Source organism: Berghia stephanieae, chromosome 6 (genome assembly GCF_034508935.2).
Source record: "Berghia stephanieae isolate SIO BIC M18660-M18661 chromosome 6, UCSD_Bste_1.3, whole genome shotgun sequence".
NCBI classification, from domain to species: Eukaryota; Metazoa; Mollusca; class Gastropoda; order Nudibranchia; family Aeolidiidae; genus Berghia; species Berghia stephanieae.
The window spans coordinates 16,416,095-16,438,132 of NC_088365.1; the positions used below are offsets into that span (position 1 = coordinate 16,416,095).

The 22,038-nt window shown below is 37.5% G+C and overlaps 1 protein-coding gene across 1 annotated transcript in view; it reads left to right on the plus strand.

The window, feature by feature from the left end:
* Positions 1 to 22,038, plus strand: part of LOC144975782 (uncharacterized) — a 107,424-nt gene that overhangs the window by 24,475 nt on the left and 60,911 nt on the right. Inside the window, exons 5-11 of the mRNA XM_078919970.1 lie at positions 1,499 to 1,600; positions 4,174 to 4,321; positions 5,234 to 5,399; positions 6,858 to 6,998; positions 9,813 to 9,944; positions 15,867 to 16,094; positions 17,389 to 17,692. Coding sequence (XP_078776096.1) covers positions 1,499 to 1,600; positions 4,174 to 4,321; positions 5,234 to 5,399; positions 6,858 to 6,998; positions 9,813 to 9,944; positions 15,867 to 16,094; positions 17,389 to 17,692 — 1,221 coding nt within the window. The remainder of the gene's footprint in view (positions 1 to 1,498; positions 1,601 to 4,173; positions 4,322 to 5,233; positions 5,400 to 6,857; positions 6,999 to 9,812; positions 9,945 to 15,866; positions 16,095 to 17,388; positions 17,693 to 22,038) is intronic.

The window sequence follows — 22,038 nt, forward strand, 5'->3', positions numbered from 1 at the left end:
AATACTCTTCAACAGTCGTAACGTCACTTCCTTTCTTATGACGCATGGTAACTTAGTAACACTGGCTCTAAACTCTAAACTATCGAAACAATGGCGGACGCCCGTATGTAATATTTCTCCGGCGAGCATAAAAGTGTATGCAGAGGAGGAAAACATTATAAATATGATCTTGTTATGACTTTTATACATCCTGATCACTAGACATATGAAAGGTTCTAGCCAGCATGAAGAATAAAAAGTAATGATTTTCTTTGTTTAGAACCAAGATGGCCGGCGTTGCCGGGCGGCGTGACACCAGACTACTGAATCCTATTGCACTTCGGCTATCAGACCTGCTAATATGTCAACCTAGTCCTAAGGCTATGACAACATTCGTAATTCACCGTTTCAAATAGGTTCTATCTATGTCTACTGGAGCTTGCTTCTAAAAGGAAGATTATGGCTGAACTATCAAACTAGAAACACGAAATTTTAAATTTACAACCATTCTCCTCAATAAAACCCATCAATATCTGAAAAAGTGTGCATGAAAAGGTGCTAGACACAGAAGAGAGAAAATTAAAAGAAAGAAAAAATTATCCCATAAATGCCGCCTGCTTCGACTGGGAATCTCAGACCTCCTAATTACCGGTAAGACGTGCTACCATTACGCCACAGAGGTAATTCGATAGTTGGGGCGATTTAATGCCTATAGATAGAACGAAGATGACGTCACTCAAGCCTTTGTTTTTTTTATATTTTGCCATCCGCGTTTGTGAGTGATTCTCACTAAACTGTATTAACCAGACTATCAAAGTTCATGGTTACATATTATAGTTTTGTGTGTTGGTCCGTTATACTTCCGGATGGCAATGTTATGAGTTTCTTGGCCAAGCGCATACTATCTATATTCTTCACAAGGGTACACGTTCGTTTGCGATGTGAACCGTCACTATTTTACAAAAAAAACAAAAACATTGAACATTGGAGGATGAGAACGGAGACATTTGAGTTAGACTAGACTAGCACCAATTTGATTTTGAAAATATCAAAATGACAAATCAAGGATCAAACATCAATACAAATATCATCATTAATCATTGTCATCATCGTCGTCGTCGACAAAGGTAATCATCAGTAAGTCAAAAGTTCGATCCCCAGTCGTGGCTATGGAGTCTTATTTTCTCTTTCTGCTTTGTCTGACACTGTATAATATAGTCATTTTCACATATCTTTATTTACTAACAATGTCTGTTCTACAATTTTTCACTTTCGGAATTTTCAAAAAAAAAAAAGGAAAGAAAGAAAGAAATTATATATACATGAGTACATTTAAGTTGAAATACTATCTTTACCGCGTGTATCATTATTGTAATCTTTTAATCAATAGATTTATGGCATTACTATTAATATTTAGGGCATTCAAGGGATGTTATCCTAGTTTTGCCCTATACCATATGTTATGTTATGTTATGTTATGTTAAAGTAATACCAAATCATTTTATCTCTCCGTGTTCAGTAAAGAGGCTTCCTTACTTCCATGATGGAGATTTCAAGGTCAATATGCACGATGGACATTTGAAAGGGGAACCTTTGTACGTCGCCAAAGAACATGTTGAAGGTAGGTGAAGAACCTTATTCCATTCCTAATCCAATAACGTAACTGTCGTACTCCAGAAATAAATATATTTCCAAAAATTTGGCCAGAAAACTCGTCCTTCCAATGTCGATTGATTAAAAGGAATCTTATCTTGTCGAAAACTGTCATGGTGGGGGGGGGGGGGCATTTTAATCGATCGTTATTTGAAGGACGAGTTTTATGACCAGAATATTTAAAATGTGTTGTTGTTTGTTTATGTTTTAAGAGTAAGGCAGTTGAGAGAATAGATTTAGAAAAGAGTTGCGTTGATCTTTCTTTTTTTCTTTTCTTTTATTAAATTATTTATGTAATCCACAACCTCAAAACGATAAGAAGCCGGAGGGAATCAGACCGTAGCCATCGTAATGTTATAGTCTGACACTGAAATCCAAAAGGACTGGCAGTTTGACGTCATTATTTGGTTTTTGCACCGCTTAGTGAGTTGTCGTTAGTAGAGCTCATGGAAACAAGTTATTTCATTGGTAGAACTATTGAATACAACTCATGATTTGTTTTCTTTTGTGGCAAAAGACTGGCATTTTGACGTCATTTTTTGGTCAGTGTCAGGCCATAACTTTACGAAGGCCATGATCAGACTCCATACATTGAATTCAAGGTGAAAAGAATTAGAATAAATTTACAATATCTATCACTTAAGTATGCAGTTTGAGGGGCTACGGTGTAGCCTTCGTTAACTTACAATCTGACACTGGGACTTGTGAGTTGTCGTTAGTAGAGCTCAAGGAAACAACTGATTCCATTGGTTGGACTATTGAATACAGCTCACGATTTGTTTTCTTTTAAAGTCGTGGACTTGCAATTTGGCGTATCAGGCCATACACTTCTCATAGGGGCGCATCAATAGGTTCAACAGTCTGATGTCACGTCGCCCAGCAACTAGCAGCTTGGTTCTAAACAAAGAAAATCGGTACTATATATTCTTCATGCTGGCTCTAACTTTTTCACATGTCATGTGATCAGAATGTATAAAATTCAAAACATGATCGGATTTATAATGTTTTTTCTCCTCTGGATACACTTTTACGCTAGTCGGAGAAGTATTTCATAAGGGCGTCCGCCATTGTTCCGATAGTTTAGAACCAGTTATTAAGTTACTTTGCGTCATTACGGGGGAAGTGACGTCACGACTGTTGAAGCCTATTCAGTCTTGATACCGTGAGAATCAATTTTCATTATCTAGTACGTTCCGACATTTCATTAGATTGAGACGGTTACATTAGGATTAATTTACATGATTTTTGGCCTCAGGGAAGTTTAACCAGTTAATTACCGTACTCTGGAAAAACACGCATTCTAAAATTTGGCCAGAAAACTCGTCCTTCCAATATCGATCGATTTAAATGACCCTCATCTTGGCAAAAACTCTCAAGTCTGGGACTTCCGTAAGTCTTCCTTTAGTCCAGGTTTGAGAGTTTTTACCAAGACGAAGGTCATTTAAACCGATCGATATTTCGAAGACGAGTTTTCTGGACGAATATTTAAATACGTGTTTATCCAGAGTAGGCAAATGGCTGGTTAACCCTCTCCTTACCACCCATTGGAAAATCGTCACATTCGTTACGATCCAACCAGCACTTTTATCATTCAGATTTTTTTTTGTAAATCACACAATTTAAAGAAAAATGTTTTATTATAACTATAAAAACGTGACAATTTGTTGTAGAGTTCATTTTGCTGATCAATACTATGCATAGAATGTATTTGTTGCTTGTTTGTTTGAGTGAGAAAAATATTATTGTGTTCGGTGGGTGTGAAATTTTGGGGAAATTTCTGAAAACGGCTGGTAAAGGAAAGGGTTAAACATCAAAAGATCTTCAGCTCAGCAGCGTGGCACAGCGGTGTGGTCTTTGGCTCGAACCCACTAGGCTTTTAGGACTGATTCATTTGATTTTTTTATTTGATTAAATTTCCAAACCTAGCTAGACGTTTTCACCAAGAGAACAATCTTTTCAATGTATCCTGAGTGGAATAGATCTTCTACTGCTCACCTGTTGGAAACGACGAGATGTGTCAAGTTGGTGTCCTTCAGAGCCATGTATTAGGCCCATGGAGCTGGAGTTGATCCCGGTTTCGCAAGCGGGGAACGGACAATAGAAATTAGGACTTAGTTCCGGTTTCTAGTCCTCCGGAATTACACTCGGCTTCTGACCTTTAGCTCCCCGGTCGAGTCGAGTCAAAGTGTGGGAAGGCACAAAGTTAAATCCTTGGAAAAGGCTCTCTCCTTACACTTTCTTATCAGACTCAAGTGTAAAATGGGTACCCAGTCTTGAAAGAAATATTTATAACGGCTCCCTACAGGCGTCGTTCCTTGTCCTACGTATTCAACAGTAATGTTGTCTCGGAATCCCATTGTTAAGAGCTTTGAGCAGATTTTAGTGGACATTGCTTTATTTTTTTATTTTTTTTACCTAAATATTTTCATTCAATTTATTGGTTTCTTGCCATGATGAAGAGTATACCACAGAGCACTTTAACTGTTGATTGGAAGGGCGCTTAAAACATCAGTAACATTATAACATGTACATTTCCATCAGAAAATTGCAAGACTTCAGCCCAGAACAACTGTCCATGTGCAGATATCACATACTCTATAACCGGAAACAACAAGGATTCTATCTTCGCCATAGACAAGAACACAGGAGAGCTCCGTTTTAACCTTCCCTTCAAACCATTGCTCACTGAGTAAGTTGGTGGATATAACGAGAATTTGGAGTCATTTTTTTTTCATGTGATCCAATTTAACCCGGGATCAAGTCAGAATAAAATTTTAGTTTAAAAATTTACTCTAATTCTGAAGTAATTTATAAGAGTATATGAGATAAATGTCCTCTTTCAAAATATCAACGTGTGAGACAAACCTCTGAAGCGTTGCTTATTTATAGAGAGAAACATAAGAAAGTAAGTATGCGTTTTAGTCTTCGGTCATCGTCAGCCAATGAAGAGAAATAGTAGTAGTAGTAGTAGTAGTAGTAGTAGTAGTAGTAGTAGTAGTAGTAGTAGTAGTAGTAGTAGTAATAGGCTGTTTTCTCATAATATTCTCTCATCGTTCTCGGGTTTAAAATGAGTACAACGTTGTCAGTGTCTAAAAAAAATTTATAATATCGCCTAATAGGAGTCATGTCTCGTTCTACATGTCACGTGCTGCTGTTGGTCACGGAACCTTTGTACAGCGATTTATCACGCTTGATCAGTCAGAGATCCGATCCGTCTAAAATTAAATCAAACATGTTGCACAAAGTTCGTGTGTTGACTTCAGAGTTGTGATCCGCCGATCGTGAAAATCGGGACTTCAGAGGTTTGATCCGCGGACCACAGATTTTTTAAAATCTTTCTATAGATAGTATGCACTTGGCTAAGAAGTTCACAACATTGACATCCTGAAGTATAACTGGCCAACACACAAAACTGTGTGTATCCATGATCTTTTACAGTCTGGTTAATACAGTTTAGTGAGAATTACTCATAAACGCTGATGGCAAAAAACAATAACAAAGACCTGAGTGACGTCAACTTTGAACTATCTATAAGTGGGTCTACTGTATTAACAATAATCTGTTGTTTTTTGTGTTTTTCTTTGGTTTTTTTTTCTCCAAGATACTATGTTCAAATTGGAGCTTCCGACGATAAGGGCAATCTTGAGACGATGCTACTGACTATTGACACCAACAAGGTGGCAGGGCCCGAAGCAAGCGAAAGAGCCTTCTTTGGGGAGTTCAGTGAGGATGGCATTGCGGCACAACCTCATCACATTCAAAAAAGGGTAAACTATTAACCCCCCTCCCCTCCTTACCACCCACAGGAAAATCGTCACATTCGTGACGATGCAGCCAATGTTTTTGTCATTCAAAGTTCTTTTTTACATCATAATATTTGAACAAAAGTGTTTGCTATAGTTAAAGTATATTAACACTGTGTTGAAGAGCTCGTTTAGCCAAAAAAAAAAAATGTATATCAAGAACTAACAGATTTAGTGTTTGAGTGAAATAAATCTATTTTTGTATAGGTTGGGCGTGAAGTTTTGTGGGAAAATCAGGAAAATGGCCGGTAAGGAGAGTGTTAATGACATTAAAATTTTGTTAGAATTCCCAATGATAATGATCCTGCTTGAAACATGAAGATAGAAATAACAATAGGAAATGAAATAGAAGCTTCGAATTATTAAAAAAAAAGACAATAATGTAGACGTTTCAGTTTTCCCCTTTATCAACAAAGACGATGAACAAAGCACTACAGACGAATGAGAAATAAGAAATAACAATAGGAAATGAAATAGAAACTTCAAATTAATCAAAGAAGACGATAATGTGGACGTTTCAGTTTTCCCCTTTATCAACAAACACTACACTATGAACAAAGCATTAAAGACGAATGAGAAATGCGTTGTTAAGGTTACAGCTTCAAATGGTTCTCACAGTACTAGGATATCACGATCTATCCAGGACACGAACTCATCTACGCAATCGTGTACGGTCGCAAAAATCCGCCCGAAGCTTGGTCACAATGCACCGTTCAACTAGATGATCTGCGGTTTCAAGGCTCATGACCACAACTGGTTCATGTTGAACAGGTGGGCGAGTCACCAGTGATGAAGTGAGCGTGCCTTTAATTAAGCAGGTTCTCGACCGAAGCCGATTGGCTGCAACCTAATTCTCCTCTTGCTGGTGGAAAAGCCTGACAGCTTTTAATTCTCATTCTCACATCTTTTATTCGTCTTAAGTGTTTCATTCTGGCGCTGATATAACCTAAATGTTTTTCAAGCGCCGTAAAACCCTTAAAAACAAAAACAAACATTAAGTGTTTCATTCATCGTGTTATGTTGATCAAAGCAGCGTGGCTCAGCGGTACGGTCTTTGCTTCGTACCCGAAAGGTATCGAGCTCGATCACCCGCTACTGTGTGGCCTTGAGCAAGTCACATCATTCGAGCTCGCCTGGGTTATTCCAGTTTTTCCTTGGAATGGACCCTAGAAACAAATTACCTCTATGGGACGAATAAAGGGAATTCTATTTTATTTTACTATTATTTTTAAGGGGAAACCCCGAAACGTTCACTTTATCTATTTTCGTTGATTAAATTGATGTTAATGCAAATTAAAATCTAATTTTAAGAGTTTCCAAACATACTAGACCTAATACGTTTCCCTGAAGAATTTTATTGTAAAAAATGTTTATAAAAATTGAATGTAAAAATTAAAAACTACCTTTTCTCTCTGTCCACAGGCTGTCACTCTCCCAGGCACTGTCCAATTTAGCCTGGTGAAATATGGAGCCCATTCAAGTCTTACAACGATGAAAGTTGGCACACGTATTCAGTTTCGACTAGAGATCACGTTCCCCGAATCACATAATTCCGATATGCAGGCGAGTGTTAGAATCGATAATAATAATAATAATAATAATGATAATATAATAATAATAATAATATAATAATAATAATAATAATAATAATATAATAATAATAATAATAATAATAATAATAATAATACACATTTATATAGCGCTCATTCTCGTGTAAAACACAAGCTCTGGGCACTTGACAATATAAATATCAATTTTAAGTGAAAAAAAATAAAAAAATTAATAATAATTCATAGCCAAGTCAAGGATTCATAGAGTCAATAAAAACAAATACAGTAAAAATGTGTCTTGAGATTCTTTTTAAAGATAGGTAAAGACTTGCACTCCCTCAGACCACGTGGTAGTTCATTCCAAATCTTGGGGCCGAAACAAGCAAACGATCTATCACCAAATTTTGTTCTTGATCTTTTTTCCGAAATTTTCGTTTGGTCAAGGATATTGATGCTTTGCGTTCAGTCAAAATACTCATAACAGCCGCCATCTACAGGTAGAAGGACATTGGCGGCACTCAGAGCATTGTTGTTATTTTTAGCCAACCAGTTTTATGAGTATTTTTTTATTAAATAATTATCAATCAGACCATAAACGCTCCAATGTTTGATACAGTTTTGTTGTGTTTTTTTTTTTACGTTACAGCCGGCTGGCGGATGTTGTGAACATTTTGGCTATACGCATAGCATCAATACTGGAAAAAGACATTATCTTTTAGAGAATTAAAAATGATTTGGCGTGACTGATATTTAATTTAATTTTTTTTTAAATCGCTAGTTGAGTGATTAATTTTCACTAAAATTCTCTCAATCAGAATATAAACGTTAAATGTTGCACATAGTTTTGTGTTCTGATGCGACTGATCTGATGGGCAGAACTAGTGAGTGTTTTACTGAAACATAATATTGTCATCAATAAGATATGCATCATTGTGACGTATCTACAAATGAATAAATCTCACCATTTCACCCCTAATATTGCAAAACCAAATAATTTCTTGGTAAAAAAAAAAACAAACAAACAAACAAACAAACAAAAAAAAAAATACGTAATCGTTGATTTTTTCATCCGTTGGATAAAAAAAATATATTCAACGATTGCAGAATATTTTCTTTCATTTCCTTGGCTCAAATAAAAATTAAATTATGCCTTTTGTGCCACGATATCATAAGATATCGTAGCCTAGGCATAATTCCACGAAGGAATATAGATAACTCATCAAACAAGATGTCTGATGTCAACAGGAATCACCCATGTTGTCCAAGTGAGCAAATTGGGAGTTAATAATCTTGCTCAAGGAAAAAAAACGAAAGTGCCTGAAGCGGGGCTCGAACCCGGGTCATCCGGATCACAGTGCAATGCCTTAATCACTCGGCCACTTCGCCCTCATTGGCTTAAATAGAGTTTGAAAAGACGACTGGTTACGGTGTGCACGTATTTGCAGGTCACCCAATACGCTTCAACAGTCGTGACGTCACTTCCCCCGTAATGACGCATGGTAACTTAGTAACTGGCTCTAATCTATCGGAACAATGAATGGCGGACGCCCTTATGAAATATTTCTCCGACGAGCATAAAATCTGATCATGTTTTGACTTTTACACATTCCGAGCACAAGATATATGAAAACTTCTAGCCAGCATGAAGAATAAAAAGTACCGATTTTTTTGTTTAGAACCACGACGGCCGCCGTTGCTGGGTGATGTGACATCAGAATATTGAATCCGATTCCTTATGGGCTCATTCTTGTAATGGTAATCTAAGACAAGACGCAAAATATTGTCTATTACAACAATGTTAAACTAGGCCCATTAGAGTGTTCGGATGTCGGACCTGCAAATGTGTACCTGTCGGCTGATTATTGGCTATATAAAAATATTTTTTGTACATATGGGAGGTTTTTTTCGGGTTTTTTCTTTATTATTATTTTTTTTGTTTGTTTGTTTGCTTGCTTGATTTTTGTTTTTGCTTTTTCATTTTGATGTTTGTTTTTGTTTTTGTTGTTTGGTTTTTGTTTTTTGTTTTGTTTTGTTTTTTGTTTTTTTGGGGGTTTTTTTTTTTATTTGGGTCAAATGGCAGCACAGGCGGAGATTGACGATTCAACGATTAAGAAAAACCACTGATTTGCTAAGCGAAATATCTTCTTCTGCTGGTACTCCTCCCCGACCCCGTCACACACAAACATTTTTAAAAATCCGCTCATAAGGACGTATCACACCTTCAAAACTAGGATTAGAATCAATTTGAACAGAGAAGAATTTCTTTTCTTTGTGGGAACAATATCACTGTCACATGACTTACACCGTAGCCATCGTAAACTTATAGCAACGAAATAGTGAAAATGGAGAGGCTTCGTGTGGGAACAAAACAGACAATGGTACAAACCCTTCGTCAGCACAACAGTACACAAATAAACGTGGAAAACAAATAAAATATAATGAAAAATAACGTGTATGGTAATGGTGGTCGCAGTATCAGTATGATTCAACAACCACAGTGCAGACGATACAAGTTATTTCTCACTATATTTTATTTGTTTTCCACGTTTATTTGTGTACTGTTATGCTGACGAAGGGTTTGTACCCGAAACGTCCATTGTCTGTTTTGTTCCCATACGAAGCCTCTCCATTTTCACTCTTTCGTTCGTATTTTAAGATCACCGGCTTCAGGCAGCCCCTACCGTAAACTTATAGCCTGACATTGACCAAAAGATGACCTCAAAAGACAAGTCTTTTGGCCACAAGAAAAAGAAAAAAAAAAAAGAAATCACAAATCCAAGGTTTATAACTATGCTAATGCCTGAACTGATTGTTTTGTTGATTCCAGGTGGAGCTGTTCGCCCCGGACTCCGACAACGTCATCATGATGCTGTGTGAGGTCAAGGTCACAAAAGGAAAGAACGTTGCGGTGACAGGAACTCTTGAGGCGACCATGGAGTCAATGGACAATTCCAAATACGTAAGTTCGGCTATATGGTCTAGTGCTATGGCACTCGCTTTCGGATCGGAAGGTCCTGGGTTCGAGCCTCGCGCACGGCGCATAGTTGAGTCCTTGGAAAAGGCTCTTTACTCACTTTCTCTCACCGTACTCAGGTGTAAAATGAGTACCTGGCCGTTAACAGCTCTGTCTATGTCCGAAAAATTGTAATATCGCCTAATAGGCGTTATGTTCCGTCCTACATGTTAAATGTTGCTGTTGACCAGGGACCCCTTGTAAAGCGCTTTGAGCACATTTAGTGGATATTGCGCTGTATAAAGATCAATTTTAAGTGTACTGTTTTTTTAAAGCATTTTTATGTCCGGGGTCCTTTCATGTGTGCAGATTTCAACAAAACAAACAAATCGACTTTATATGTGAATGAGTTTCTGGGTATAGATAGTATGCGCTTGGTTAAGAAGCTCATAACATTGCCATCCGGAAGTATAACGGACCAACACACACAACTGTGTGTATCCATGAACGTTTATAGTCAGGTTAATACAGTTCAGTGAGCATTACTCATAAACGCGGATGGCAAAAAACAATACCAAAGACCTGAGTGACGTCATCTTCGAACTATCTATAGGAAATGACGGATAGTGTGTGCAAAACGGGCTTAACCCTCTCCTTACCAGCCATTTTCAGAATTTTCCCCAAAACTTCACACCCACCCAACACAAAAACAGACATTTCTTACTCAAACAGAAATGCAACAAGCAAATTCTATACATAATATTGTTCGACAATATGAGCTCTATTACAGCATGTCAAGTTTTTTATAGCTATAGCAAAAATAAATTAAATCTGGATGAGAAAAGTGACGGTTGCATCGTAACAAATGTGACGATTTTCCAATAGGTGGTAAGGAGAGGGTTAACATGCGATTTTGTACTGCATGAATGGACATTTGGTTACAAAATACCTGCTGGGGGAATAGAGCATAAAGTTTGGGTGGGGATCTTGACCCCCAGTAGTGGGCAGGGAGGGACTGACTGTGTCATATTTACCCCATTTTCTGTTTTCCAAGCTGATTTTGTTTTTGTCTTAGAATGAGATTTCGTGCTTTTGTCCTTTACCTTGTCGTAGCCAATGGCTGGGAGGGAAACAGTCAACTGGATGGTTAAAATTTTGAGAGATTATTTTTTCCCCTTGTAAATCACCTATCTGTTATAATATTGTTATATTTGTTGTTTTGAAGGTATAACGTGAATGTTTTCCTTTTCAAGGGATCCGGTGCTTGTATCTGGATGAGATTTTTTGGTGATCTCAAACTAAGTACACTGATAGATGCTCTTGGAATCTACATCTGTTCCCAATGTGTGCCATTCCCCTTTGTCTTACTTTTCGTGTGGCTTTTAATTTAGTTGTAAATCAAGAAGTCTTTTAACTATCCCACTTTCTTCCTTTTTACTGGCGCTGATATGACCTAAATGTGTCGCAAGCGCAGTAAAACCCTAAGAAAAAAAAACAAAGACAAACAAAATAGGAAGTGGTTATTCAGTATCAGATACTGAATAGTGCTTTGCCACTATTCAGTATCCATAAGGAACTCTTTTTTATAGAGAGAGTGAAAAGTGCGACAATCTCGGTTGAATGGAAATAAACTGCTGACCTACTTCCAGATTGAACACATGCACTAACTGACAGCCCGATTCAAAGCTGTAAAAATATTTTGATCGTAAATTTTTTTAAATTTCTGCTTTTATGCAATTAACATAGTTCAAAATATCAAAATAAGAGTGGCATTCAAATCCATTTTTAAATGTCTAAATAGACATGATTAAATGTCACTAAGTGTTCAGTGACACCATGGCTTGGTGGATATAAGCTGTTTGACTCTGAGTTTTAAGGTTCGAGAGTTCAAATCCCGGTAGGGTAACTTTTTTTTTTTCCCATTATTTTTTTTAATTCCTTCTGTCTATTGATATTTTTTAAACTTTTGTTTTTATAATTTTATTTGCTTGTAATATACTTTAATGTTGATATTATACTATTGTACTTCTATTATTATTATTATTATTATTATTATTATTATTATTATTATTATTATTATTATTATTATTATTATTATTATTATTATTATTATTATTATTATTATTATTATTATTTCTACTTACTTACTATTATTATTATTGTTGTTGTAATCGTCATCATCACTATTATGATTATGATGATTATTTTTTTTTAGTCAAGTAGTTGGAGTAATTTAATCAGTTATCGATTTATTACGAATATCTTTTATGTGCTATCATCTCGTTGTTGTTTTTCATTATTGTGCTCTTCTATTGTTCATTATTTTTTAAAATCTTGTTTTTTTTTCTGTTTGTCTCATTTGTTGTTGTTGTTGTTCTTCTTCTTCTTGTTGTTCTTGTTGTTTGTTTGTTTGTTTGTTTTGTCATCTAAGGCAAACCGGATTCATTATAAATATGTGGGCAGACTTTCTGCATTTTTTAATTGAGCGATGTACTTCCGTGAATTAATTGCCGTACTATATTAAAATTTACGTGATAATAAAAATAATAATAATAATAATAATAATAATAATAATAATAATAATAATAATAATAATAATAATAATAATAATAATAATAATAATAATAATAATAATTTAAATAGATACTGAATATTAGACTACAATTGACATCTATTTACTGAATACACGTGGTATTGTTAGGGGTGTTTGTTTTTTTACGAAACCTGCCAAAACACGCCGATACCCGACAAAGTTATGGGAAGTAGGCAGCAGTGGGGAGTGAACCTGGGACTCAGGGAAGTGTACACTGTTGGGGAGTGAACCTGGGGCTGGGTTTCGTAAAAAAAAGCAATTACTTTTTTACGAAACCCGACAATATCCGACAAAGTTATGGAAAGAAAGTAGGCAACAGTGGGGGAGTGAACCGGAGATTCAGGGAAGTGTACACTATTGGGGAGTAAACCTAAGTCTATGGTTTTTGGCGGGTTTTGGCGGATTTCGTAAAAAAGTAATTGCTTCATTCTCGTCTGGTACCCATCTCCCATAGTCCGGCTTCATTTCCCACTGGTATCCATCTTCCCTAGTCCCAGGTTCATTTCCACTGATATCCTCTTCTCACAGTCCCAGGTTCACTCCCAACCGGTGTGCACTTCCCTGAGTCCCGGTTCATTGCCCAATGGTGCCCACTTCCCATAACTTTTGAAAATTTCGGTAGGTTTCGAAATAAAAGTACATTCTGAGCTCACTGTCCACTGGAATCAGCCTCTCGCAGTCCCAGGTTCAATCCTCATCAGTGTCCAAATCCCAGATTCACTCCCCACTGCTGCCTGCTTCCCATAACTTTGTCGGGTTTTGGCGGGTTTCGTAAATAAGTAATTCCCCCCCCCCCTTGGTATTGCTTTTTTACAAAATCCAGAGTCCCAGGTTCACTCCCCACAAGTGTACACTTCCCTGAATCTCAGGATCACCCCCCCCCCCCCCCAACTGTTGCCTGCTTCAATAAGTTTGTCGGATATTGCCTTGTTTTGTCGGGTTTCGTAAAAAAGTATTTGCTTTTATATGAAACTCGCTGAAACCCGCCGAAAACCAGAGTCTCAGGTTCACTCCCCACTGGTGTACACTTCCTTGAATCTCAAGTTAACTCCCCACTGTTGTCTACTTCCCATAACTGTCGAATATTGCCGGCTTCGTAAAAAAGTAATTGCTTTTATGTGAAACTCGCTGAAACCTGCCGAAAACCATAGTCTCAGGTTCACTCCCCACTGGTGTACACTTCCCTGAGTCTCAGGTTCACTCCCCACTGTTGCCTACTTCTCACAACTTTGTCGGATATTGCCGGATTTCGTAAAAAAAGTAATTGCTTTTATGTGAAACTCGCTGAAATCCACCAAAAACCATAGTCTCAGGTTCACTCCCCACTGGTGTACACTTCCCTGAGTCAGGTTCACTCCCCACTGTTGCCTACTTCTCACAACTTTGTCGGATATTGCCGGGTCTCATAATAAAGTAATTGCTTTTTATGTGAAACTCGTTGAAACCCGCCGAAAACCAGAGTCTCAGGTTCACTCCCCACTGGTGTACACTTCCATGAATCTCAGGTTCACTCCCCACTGTTGTCTACTTCCCTTAACTTTCTCAGATATTGCCAGGTTTCGTCGGGTTTCGTAAAAGAGTAATTGCTTTTATATGAAACTCGCTGAAACCCGCTGAAAACCAGAGTCTCAGGTTCACTCCCCACTGGTGTACACTTCCCTTAGTCTCAGGTTCACTCCCCATTATTTGCCTACTTTCCATAACTTTGCCCCATTTTGTTGGGATTTGGCGCATTTTGTAAACAAAAAGTAATTGCTTTTTTTTTACAAAACCCGCCGAAACCCAGTCCCAGGTTCACTCCTCACTGGTGTTTACTTCCACGAATCTCAGGTTCACTCCCCACTGTTGCCTACTACCCATAACTTTCTCGGATATTGCCAGGATTAGTCGGGTTTCGTAAAAAAGTAATTGCTTTTATATGAAACTAGCTGAAGCCCGCCGAAAACCGTAGTCTCAGGTTCACTCCCCATTGGTGTATACTTCACTGAGTCTCAGGTTCACTCCCCACGCTTTGCGCATATTGTCGGGTATTGTAAAAAAAGTAATCCCCCCCCCCACATTTTTATTGCTTTTTTACAAAACCCAGAGTCCCAGGTTCACTCCCCACTGGTGTACACTTCCCTGAATCTCAGGTTCATCCCCTCCCCCCCCCCCTACACACACACACACACACACACACACACACACACACACGCTGCTGCCTACCTCCCATAACTTTGTCGGATATTGCCGGGTGTCGTCGCGTTTCGTAAAAAGTAATTGCTTTTTATTACGAAACCCGCCGAAACCCAGTCCCAGGTTCACTCCCCACTGGTGTACACTTTTCTGAGTCCCAGATTCACTCCCAAAGCTGTCCTCTTCCCATAACTTTGTCAGGTTTCGGAAAAAAAAACACCGTACAAAAACCACTATTCAGTGTCAGATACTGAATAGTGCAAAACCACTATTCAGTATCAGATACTGAATAGTACAAAAGCACTATTCAGTATCAGATACTGAATAGTACAAAAGCACTATTCAGTATCAGATACTGAATAGTGCAAAACCACTATTCAGTATCAGATACTGAATAGTGCTAGCCAACAAAATATAAAGCATTCTGAAAGACGTTGAGTAAGGGAATCTGCGGAGAAGCACCCGAGACTTAAAAACAGAGACACGAAACTTCTGGAGTGGCAATAGGGAATGAGATTAGCGGAAGAGTAGCGTCCCTTGATTGGACGTCACCGGCGGAGAAGTTATTTGTAATCAAACCAACTAGAAAGCCAAGCGCTCCAAATACAAAATTTATTATTTTCTTATTTCTGTACAAAAATGCATATCATAATCAACGTTATGCATTTTTGTACAGAAATATGAAGAATAAATGTTGTATTTGGAGCGCTTGGCTTGTAGTTGGTTTGTTTACAAATAACTTCTCCCCCGGTGACGTCCAATCAAGGGACGCTACTCTTCCGCTAATCTCATTCCCTATTAAGCGGAGTATAAATGTTTAAGGTTATACAATGCTTTGTGTATTTTTATGTTATAGTTATAGATAGTTCGAAGTTGACGTCACTCAGGCCTTTGTTATTGCTTTTTTGCAATCCGCGTTTATTAGTAATGCTCGCTAAGAAGCTCATAACATTGCCTCCCGGAAGTATAACGGACCAACACACAAAACTGTGTGTATCCATGAAAGTTTATAGTCGGGTTAATACAGTTCAGTGAGCATTACTCATAAACGCGGATGGCAAAAATCAATAACAAAGACCTGAGTGACGTCATCTTCGAACTATCTAAAGCATCAATTTAGGAGTTATTATAATATAGTATGTCTTTATCTTCTTCCCCAGAATGATCATGCTATTATAAAATTGGACACGGTTACAAACACTGGTGCGGATAAGTCCGAATTCTCTCACTCTCAAATCATCGTGACCTACGAGGCTGTTATGATCGAGAGCCAACACTCATCTGACGGCGCTGAGTACTGGGTGAGCGCTGGTGCTGAATTCAACAGCAAGAACGATGTATGGGTAGGACAAGCCAGCTTCACTGCCGATAAAACTGATGACTCATCGGTAAGTTCGCTTATAGAGAATGAGATTAACGGAAGAGTAGCGTCCCTTGATTGGAAGTCACCCATAGTCTGTGACGTCACCGGTGGAAAAGTTATTAGAGAGAGAACGTCATGTTGGTTGTGCGCATGCGTCTCTCGTCCTCGCACGAGATACGCATGCGCACAACCAACATGACGTTCTCTCTCTAATAACTTTTCCGCCGGTGACGTCACAGACTATGGGTGACGTCCAATCAAGGGACGCTACTCTTCCGCTAATCTCATTCCCTATAATTTGGAAATTAACCAGTAGATTTTTGACCAATCAAAAAGCGGAAATCGTGGCACACCCTCAAGATCAAGCCGACTCGGACAAACAATACATAGTTGGTCGTTTGAAAACAATAGTATGTAGGAGGTTGACATCACTCTGCTCTATGCTATTATTTTTCAACCATTAATTAACCAGTAGATTTTTGACAAATCAAAACATGTAATTTGTGACACGTCTTCACACGTGCTCGGACAAACATATTTGGTTGTTTTTAAATAATAACGTGAATGAAATCGACCTCTCTCTGACCATTGATATTGTTTTTATACCGCCAAATGGGTGACTGGTTATCACACGATTTTCTGCAACAGATTATAAACGTTTAAGTTTACACATAGATTTCTGTGTTGGTTTTATTCATCAAGCGGTAGAACAGTGGGTATTTTACTTAAACACAACCCTTAGACAGTAAAACATGTGTTGTTTGCTGTGTCCACCAATCACTGCCATTGTTTACATTATGACGAGTGTCCGAGAGGCGTGGTTATCTACCTGTCAAATTAACCAGTAGATTTTTGACCAATCAAAACATGAAATTTGTGACACACCCTCACACGTGCTCGGACAAACATAGTTGGTTTTTTAGAAACAGTAACGTCAATGGAATCGACCCCTCTCTGATCATTGTAATTGTTTTCATACTTCCAAATGGGTGACCAGTTATCACACGATTTTCTTGATCACATTATAATCGTTTAGGTTTACACATAATTTTCTGTGTTGATTTTATTGATCAAGCGGTAGAACAGTGAGTATTTTACTTAAGCACAAACCATCGATAGTAAAACATGTGTAGTTTGCTGTGACTACCAATCACTGCCATTGTTTACATTATGACGATTGTCCGAGAGGCGTGGTTATCTACCTGTCTATTATCCCATTGGTTGAACAGCAGAATGCAACTCACGGTTTGTTTTCTCTTGTAAAAGTCACAGATTTCTCTTATGACGCATTTTTAATATCATATTTTTATATCTTTCAGACCTTCACCACAAGCCCCGTGCTCAACTTAAAGGGGCCAAGCAGCCTGGAGATCGGACAATCAGCCTTGTACTCCCTGGACATGGACATCATACAGCCCGTGGTGGACTTAAAGATCGATGTGTTCGCATCGGTCAACGTCAGTGACGTCATGTCCATTTGTAAGGGCAAATTGATCAGTGTGTCTGAGGGCTACTCTTGCGGCATAGGAGACTTATGGAGCTACGAGTCCAAATTGTACGCAGATGGCAATACACAAGGTCATGGGAGGCTGCATCTTGATCTGGGTCGACCTATAAACAAACGTAAGTAATTTGACATCCTATCGATATCATTACATTCTCGTGAAATAATTAGAGAGGGATCAGAGAGTTGAAAATTGAATTCAAGTTCAAAATGACAGCATTTTGAAGTATCTTTTTATATTTTTCATTAAGGGGAGGGTGGTTGTGTACTTTTTTTTTTTGGGGGGGGGGATTCCTCCTCCTTCTCCTCCTCTTCCTCCTTCTCCTCCTTCTCCTCCTCCACCTCCTCCTCCTCCTCCTTCTCCTTCATCTTCTTCTTCTTCTTCTTCTTTATTTTATTATTATTATTATTTATTATATTATTATTATTATTATTATTATTATTATTATTATTATTATTATTATTATTATTATTATTATTATTATTATTATTATTATTATATTATTATTATTATTATTATTATTATTATTATTATTATTATTATTATTATTATTATTATTATTATTATTATTATTATTATATTATTATTATTATTATATTATTATTATTATTATTATTATTATTATTATTATATTTTTATATATCATCATTATTATTATCATTATTAATATTATTATTATGTATCATTATTCTATTTCTTCATTTTCTTCTTCGTCTTTACCTTGTATCTTGCCTTTCACCTGAGTAATGCGCTGGTCCCATCTGTATGTAGAATGATGTGTCTGAGGTCCATGAGACCCTATGTTAATGAGGGTTTGTTTTGTTTTTTTGGTTTTTTTTTTAAAATATGTTCTGCAAACATAGGCCATTTAGGCTCTGTGGTGTGGTATTTACGGAGGAGGTAACATTTTAGAATTTAAGAAAATTATTTAATAATTCTCCACACCACAAGAGCGTTTTACATAGGTTGTCAGCTCCTGTACTCACAGATTCGCCCTATTAATTAGAATTAAATTATATAGAGGTATGTACATCCTAAGATTTTACCCGTTACATATTACATGGAAATCTTTAACAGCAATGATTAATGGCTCGTATAGCTGTCTTAAGATAAAACCTTCACAATAAAATAAAAATTAAAAATTGAGCTTTATATAGAGCAATATCCACTAAATGTGCTCAAAGCGCTTTACAAGGGGTCCCTGGTCAACAGCAACATTTAACACGTAGGACGGGACGTGACGCCTGTAAGGCGATATTACAATTTTTCGGACAAAGACAACGCTGTTAACAGCCAGGTACTAATTTTACACCTGAGTACGGTGAGAGAATGTGAGTAAAGAGCCTTTTCCAACTATGCGCCGAGCGCGAGCCTCGAACCCAGGACCTTCCGATCCGAAAGCGAGTGTCATACCACGAGACTACATAGCCGCACAATACAATGAATAATGAATAAAACAAGTCACAGTCCCACTTATAATTGACAATAAAAGTAAGACGGATATATTCTGTCTTAATGGGCATGATCTATATTACATTTCCATGTGCTCTTGGTCATTGGTCACATGGCAAAATGTGCTCAAAGTGACCTACATAGTGAAATGTGTTCACATAGTTTGAACTATCTACCATTACGATTGGTCATTGTGTTCAGCTTGACACATGGGTATGTTTACAATTTTCATATACAAAGCAGCTTGTTTACATTTGTTCAGAAATGTCCAATCGTTGGACAGCAACAAACCACATGGTTGATGACTCGGTTGGACGAAAATATGAATATAGATCGCTCCCATTGGTATGGTACGTATTTACATGCTTTTAATGTTTATTATTCATCATTGGGCACATACAACGGAAAAAATCATAATATATATTTTATTGTTGCGATTCTTATCTCGATAGCAGCTGAAGTCCTTAGCCGAACTGGCTGTCTCTCTCTGCCTCAGGTTGTAGGGGTGCCGTTTGATGCAATGGTGCTGTTGGACAGCTCTTCCTGTGTCCGAAAATAGGAAGGGATGGAAATCCCTTATTAATGAATGTCACACCACTGAACAGGATAAAAACACGTCTGTTCTCAAAGACATTTTTGTGGGAGAGAATGTCTTGTTGTAAGTTGCAGTTTTTATAAGGCTAGCTTGTCCTGTTCATTCCTCCCAAATGATTCTTTGTTTTGAAGATAGGGTGGTGGGAGTTTCTTACATATGTTCACACTTAATTTTACATTGTCCGGTATGGGCAGAGTTTGAGCGTTGAAGTTGAAGATAGATTAGAGTTTGCTCTCATGTACGTGTGAAATGTACGTCTTCGTCACTAGGGGATTGCTTGCGTGTCAACTAGAAAATGCAATATCGATATTTCCACTTGTGACAGGCTCTTTTTGTTAACGATTATTTACGATGGATTACAGTAGAAAAGATTTAGACATTCGACTACAACTTGAAATTGAGCAATACCGATAGCTTCATGGTAATATTTCTTTAGTTTTCAAGACAATCCTCTGTCAGCTAGATTTTAGAGATTAAGATTAGATCGACTCAAATTATATATTGATGGTAAATATTTAAATAGAAAACTTATAAGTTGGGTCTGCAGGATGAATAGTGCAAACTCACAAACGTGCAGGTAACATTTGTAGCTTGTTATAGAGAATTCAGTCGGAAATAATCACCCAACTAACAATAGCAGAAAGCCCTACAGAGAGTATGAGAAAAATCGAATTGACGAGAATAGTGACAAAAACCTATGGAAATTTATTAAAAGTAAAAAATGGGACGCCATAAGAGTTGCTCATCTTAGAGTTCAGAATGTCATAGGTACTGATAACAGAGAAAAGGTTAACATTATTAACAAACAATTCTGCTCCACTTTTACATCTGAACAAAACGATAGAACATTAGGACAAGAAACAACAAAACACCCAATTATATCAGAAATTGATGTATCAGTAGAGGGCGTTGAAAATATTCTTTAAAAAAACAATTAATCCAGCAGGACCCGGCAATATTTAATCACGATTTCTAAAATTGATAGCAGGGGAGATTGCCCCTGAGCTGACTAAACTATTTGAAATATCTCTTAAACCAGGCGTCATACCCCAAATGTGGAAACATGCTTATATACAGCCAATCCATAAAAAGGTGATCGGAAAATTGCTGTAGATTATCGCCCAATCTCCCTGACCTGTATGTGTTGTAAGCACATTGCAAGGTCCTCTGTGACAGATCATCTTGAGTCAATGAAATACTGAATGATGCTCAGCACGGTTTCAGAAAAGGCAGATCATGTGAAACACAATTATTAGTCTCTATGTCGATGACTTCTCATTGGAACTTGACAAACGTGGACAAACCGACCTGATACTCCTTGATTTCGAGAAAGCTTTTGATAAAATACCACATACGCGCCTTTTCTACAAGATTCATAAAGTTGGAATAATTGGTCGGATATTGAAATGGATGGAATCATTTATGAGCGACAGAACCCAACTCTGATACAGGCCAAGTAACCCTAGGAGTCCCCCAAGGATCGGTCCTATGTCCTTTGCTTGTTCTTGTTTTCCGTCATGACCTCCCTGATGGCTTAACATCTGAAGTTCGTCTATTTGCAGATCCCACTGCACTCTACATTCACATCCACTCAATTAGATAGCGTTGAATTATACAAGGACTTGGCAAAACCGGAAGCATGGGAGAACTCATGACTTATGAGCTTCAATGTAAGCAAATGCAACTTTCTGACGATATCAAACAAAAATTTAAAAAACACGTGTAAACTATGAGTACCACCTCGATGGCCAAAAATTAAAGTCAAATCTTCTAGATATCTTGGACTAAATATTACCCATAACCTCAAATGGAAATTACACGTCGCAAATATAACATCAAAGGCAAACAAAACAAGCGCATGTTTAACACGAAACTAAACTGAGTGGTTGTCCCGTCAAAACTCAGACACGCACCTACAAAACTATAGCAAGGCACATCCTCGAATATGTAAACATAGTATGGGACCCTTCAACAAAAACTAATATCAACAAGATCGAAATGGTATAAATATGGCTGAAAGGAGAATTGCAAATAAATATTCACATTACAATAGCGTAACAAAACCCACAGAAAGCTTAGGTCTGGAAAAAATGCAAAATCGACGCGAAAGAAACAAGATATGTACCTTCCAAAAATTAATACAGGAAACACCAGCATAAAACTCCCCTACTATATATAACAAAACAAACAAAAAAAAAACAGACTAACAAGGGGACACGACAAGAAACCATCAATTCAAACATCAAGAAAAGACACCGCCTACACTCTTTCTTTCCCTACGCCGTTCGCTTATGGAATGAACTCCCGCAGGAATTGATAGAAACTAAAAAGAATACAGAACTTGAAAGGGTCTTGGAAGCGTAGAAAAAATATCAAATAATGAAATGATCACAGCGTGTATTATGAATATGTGAGTG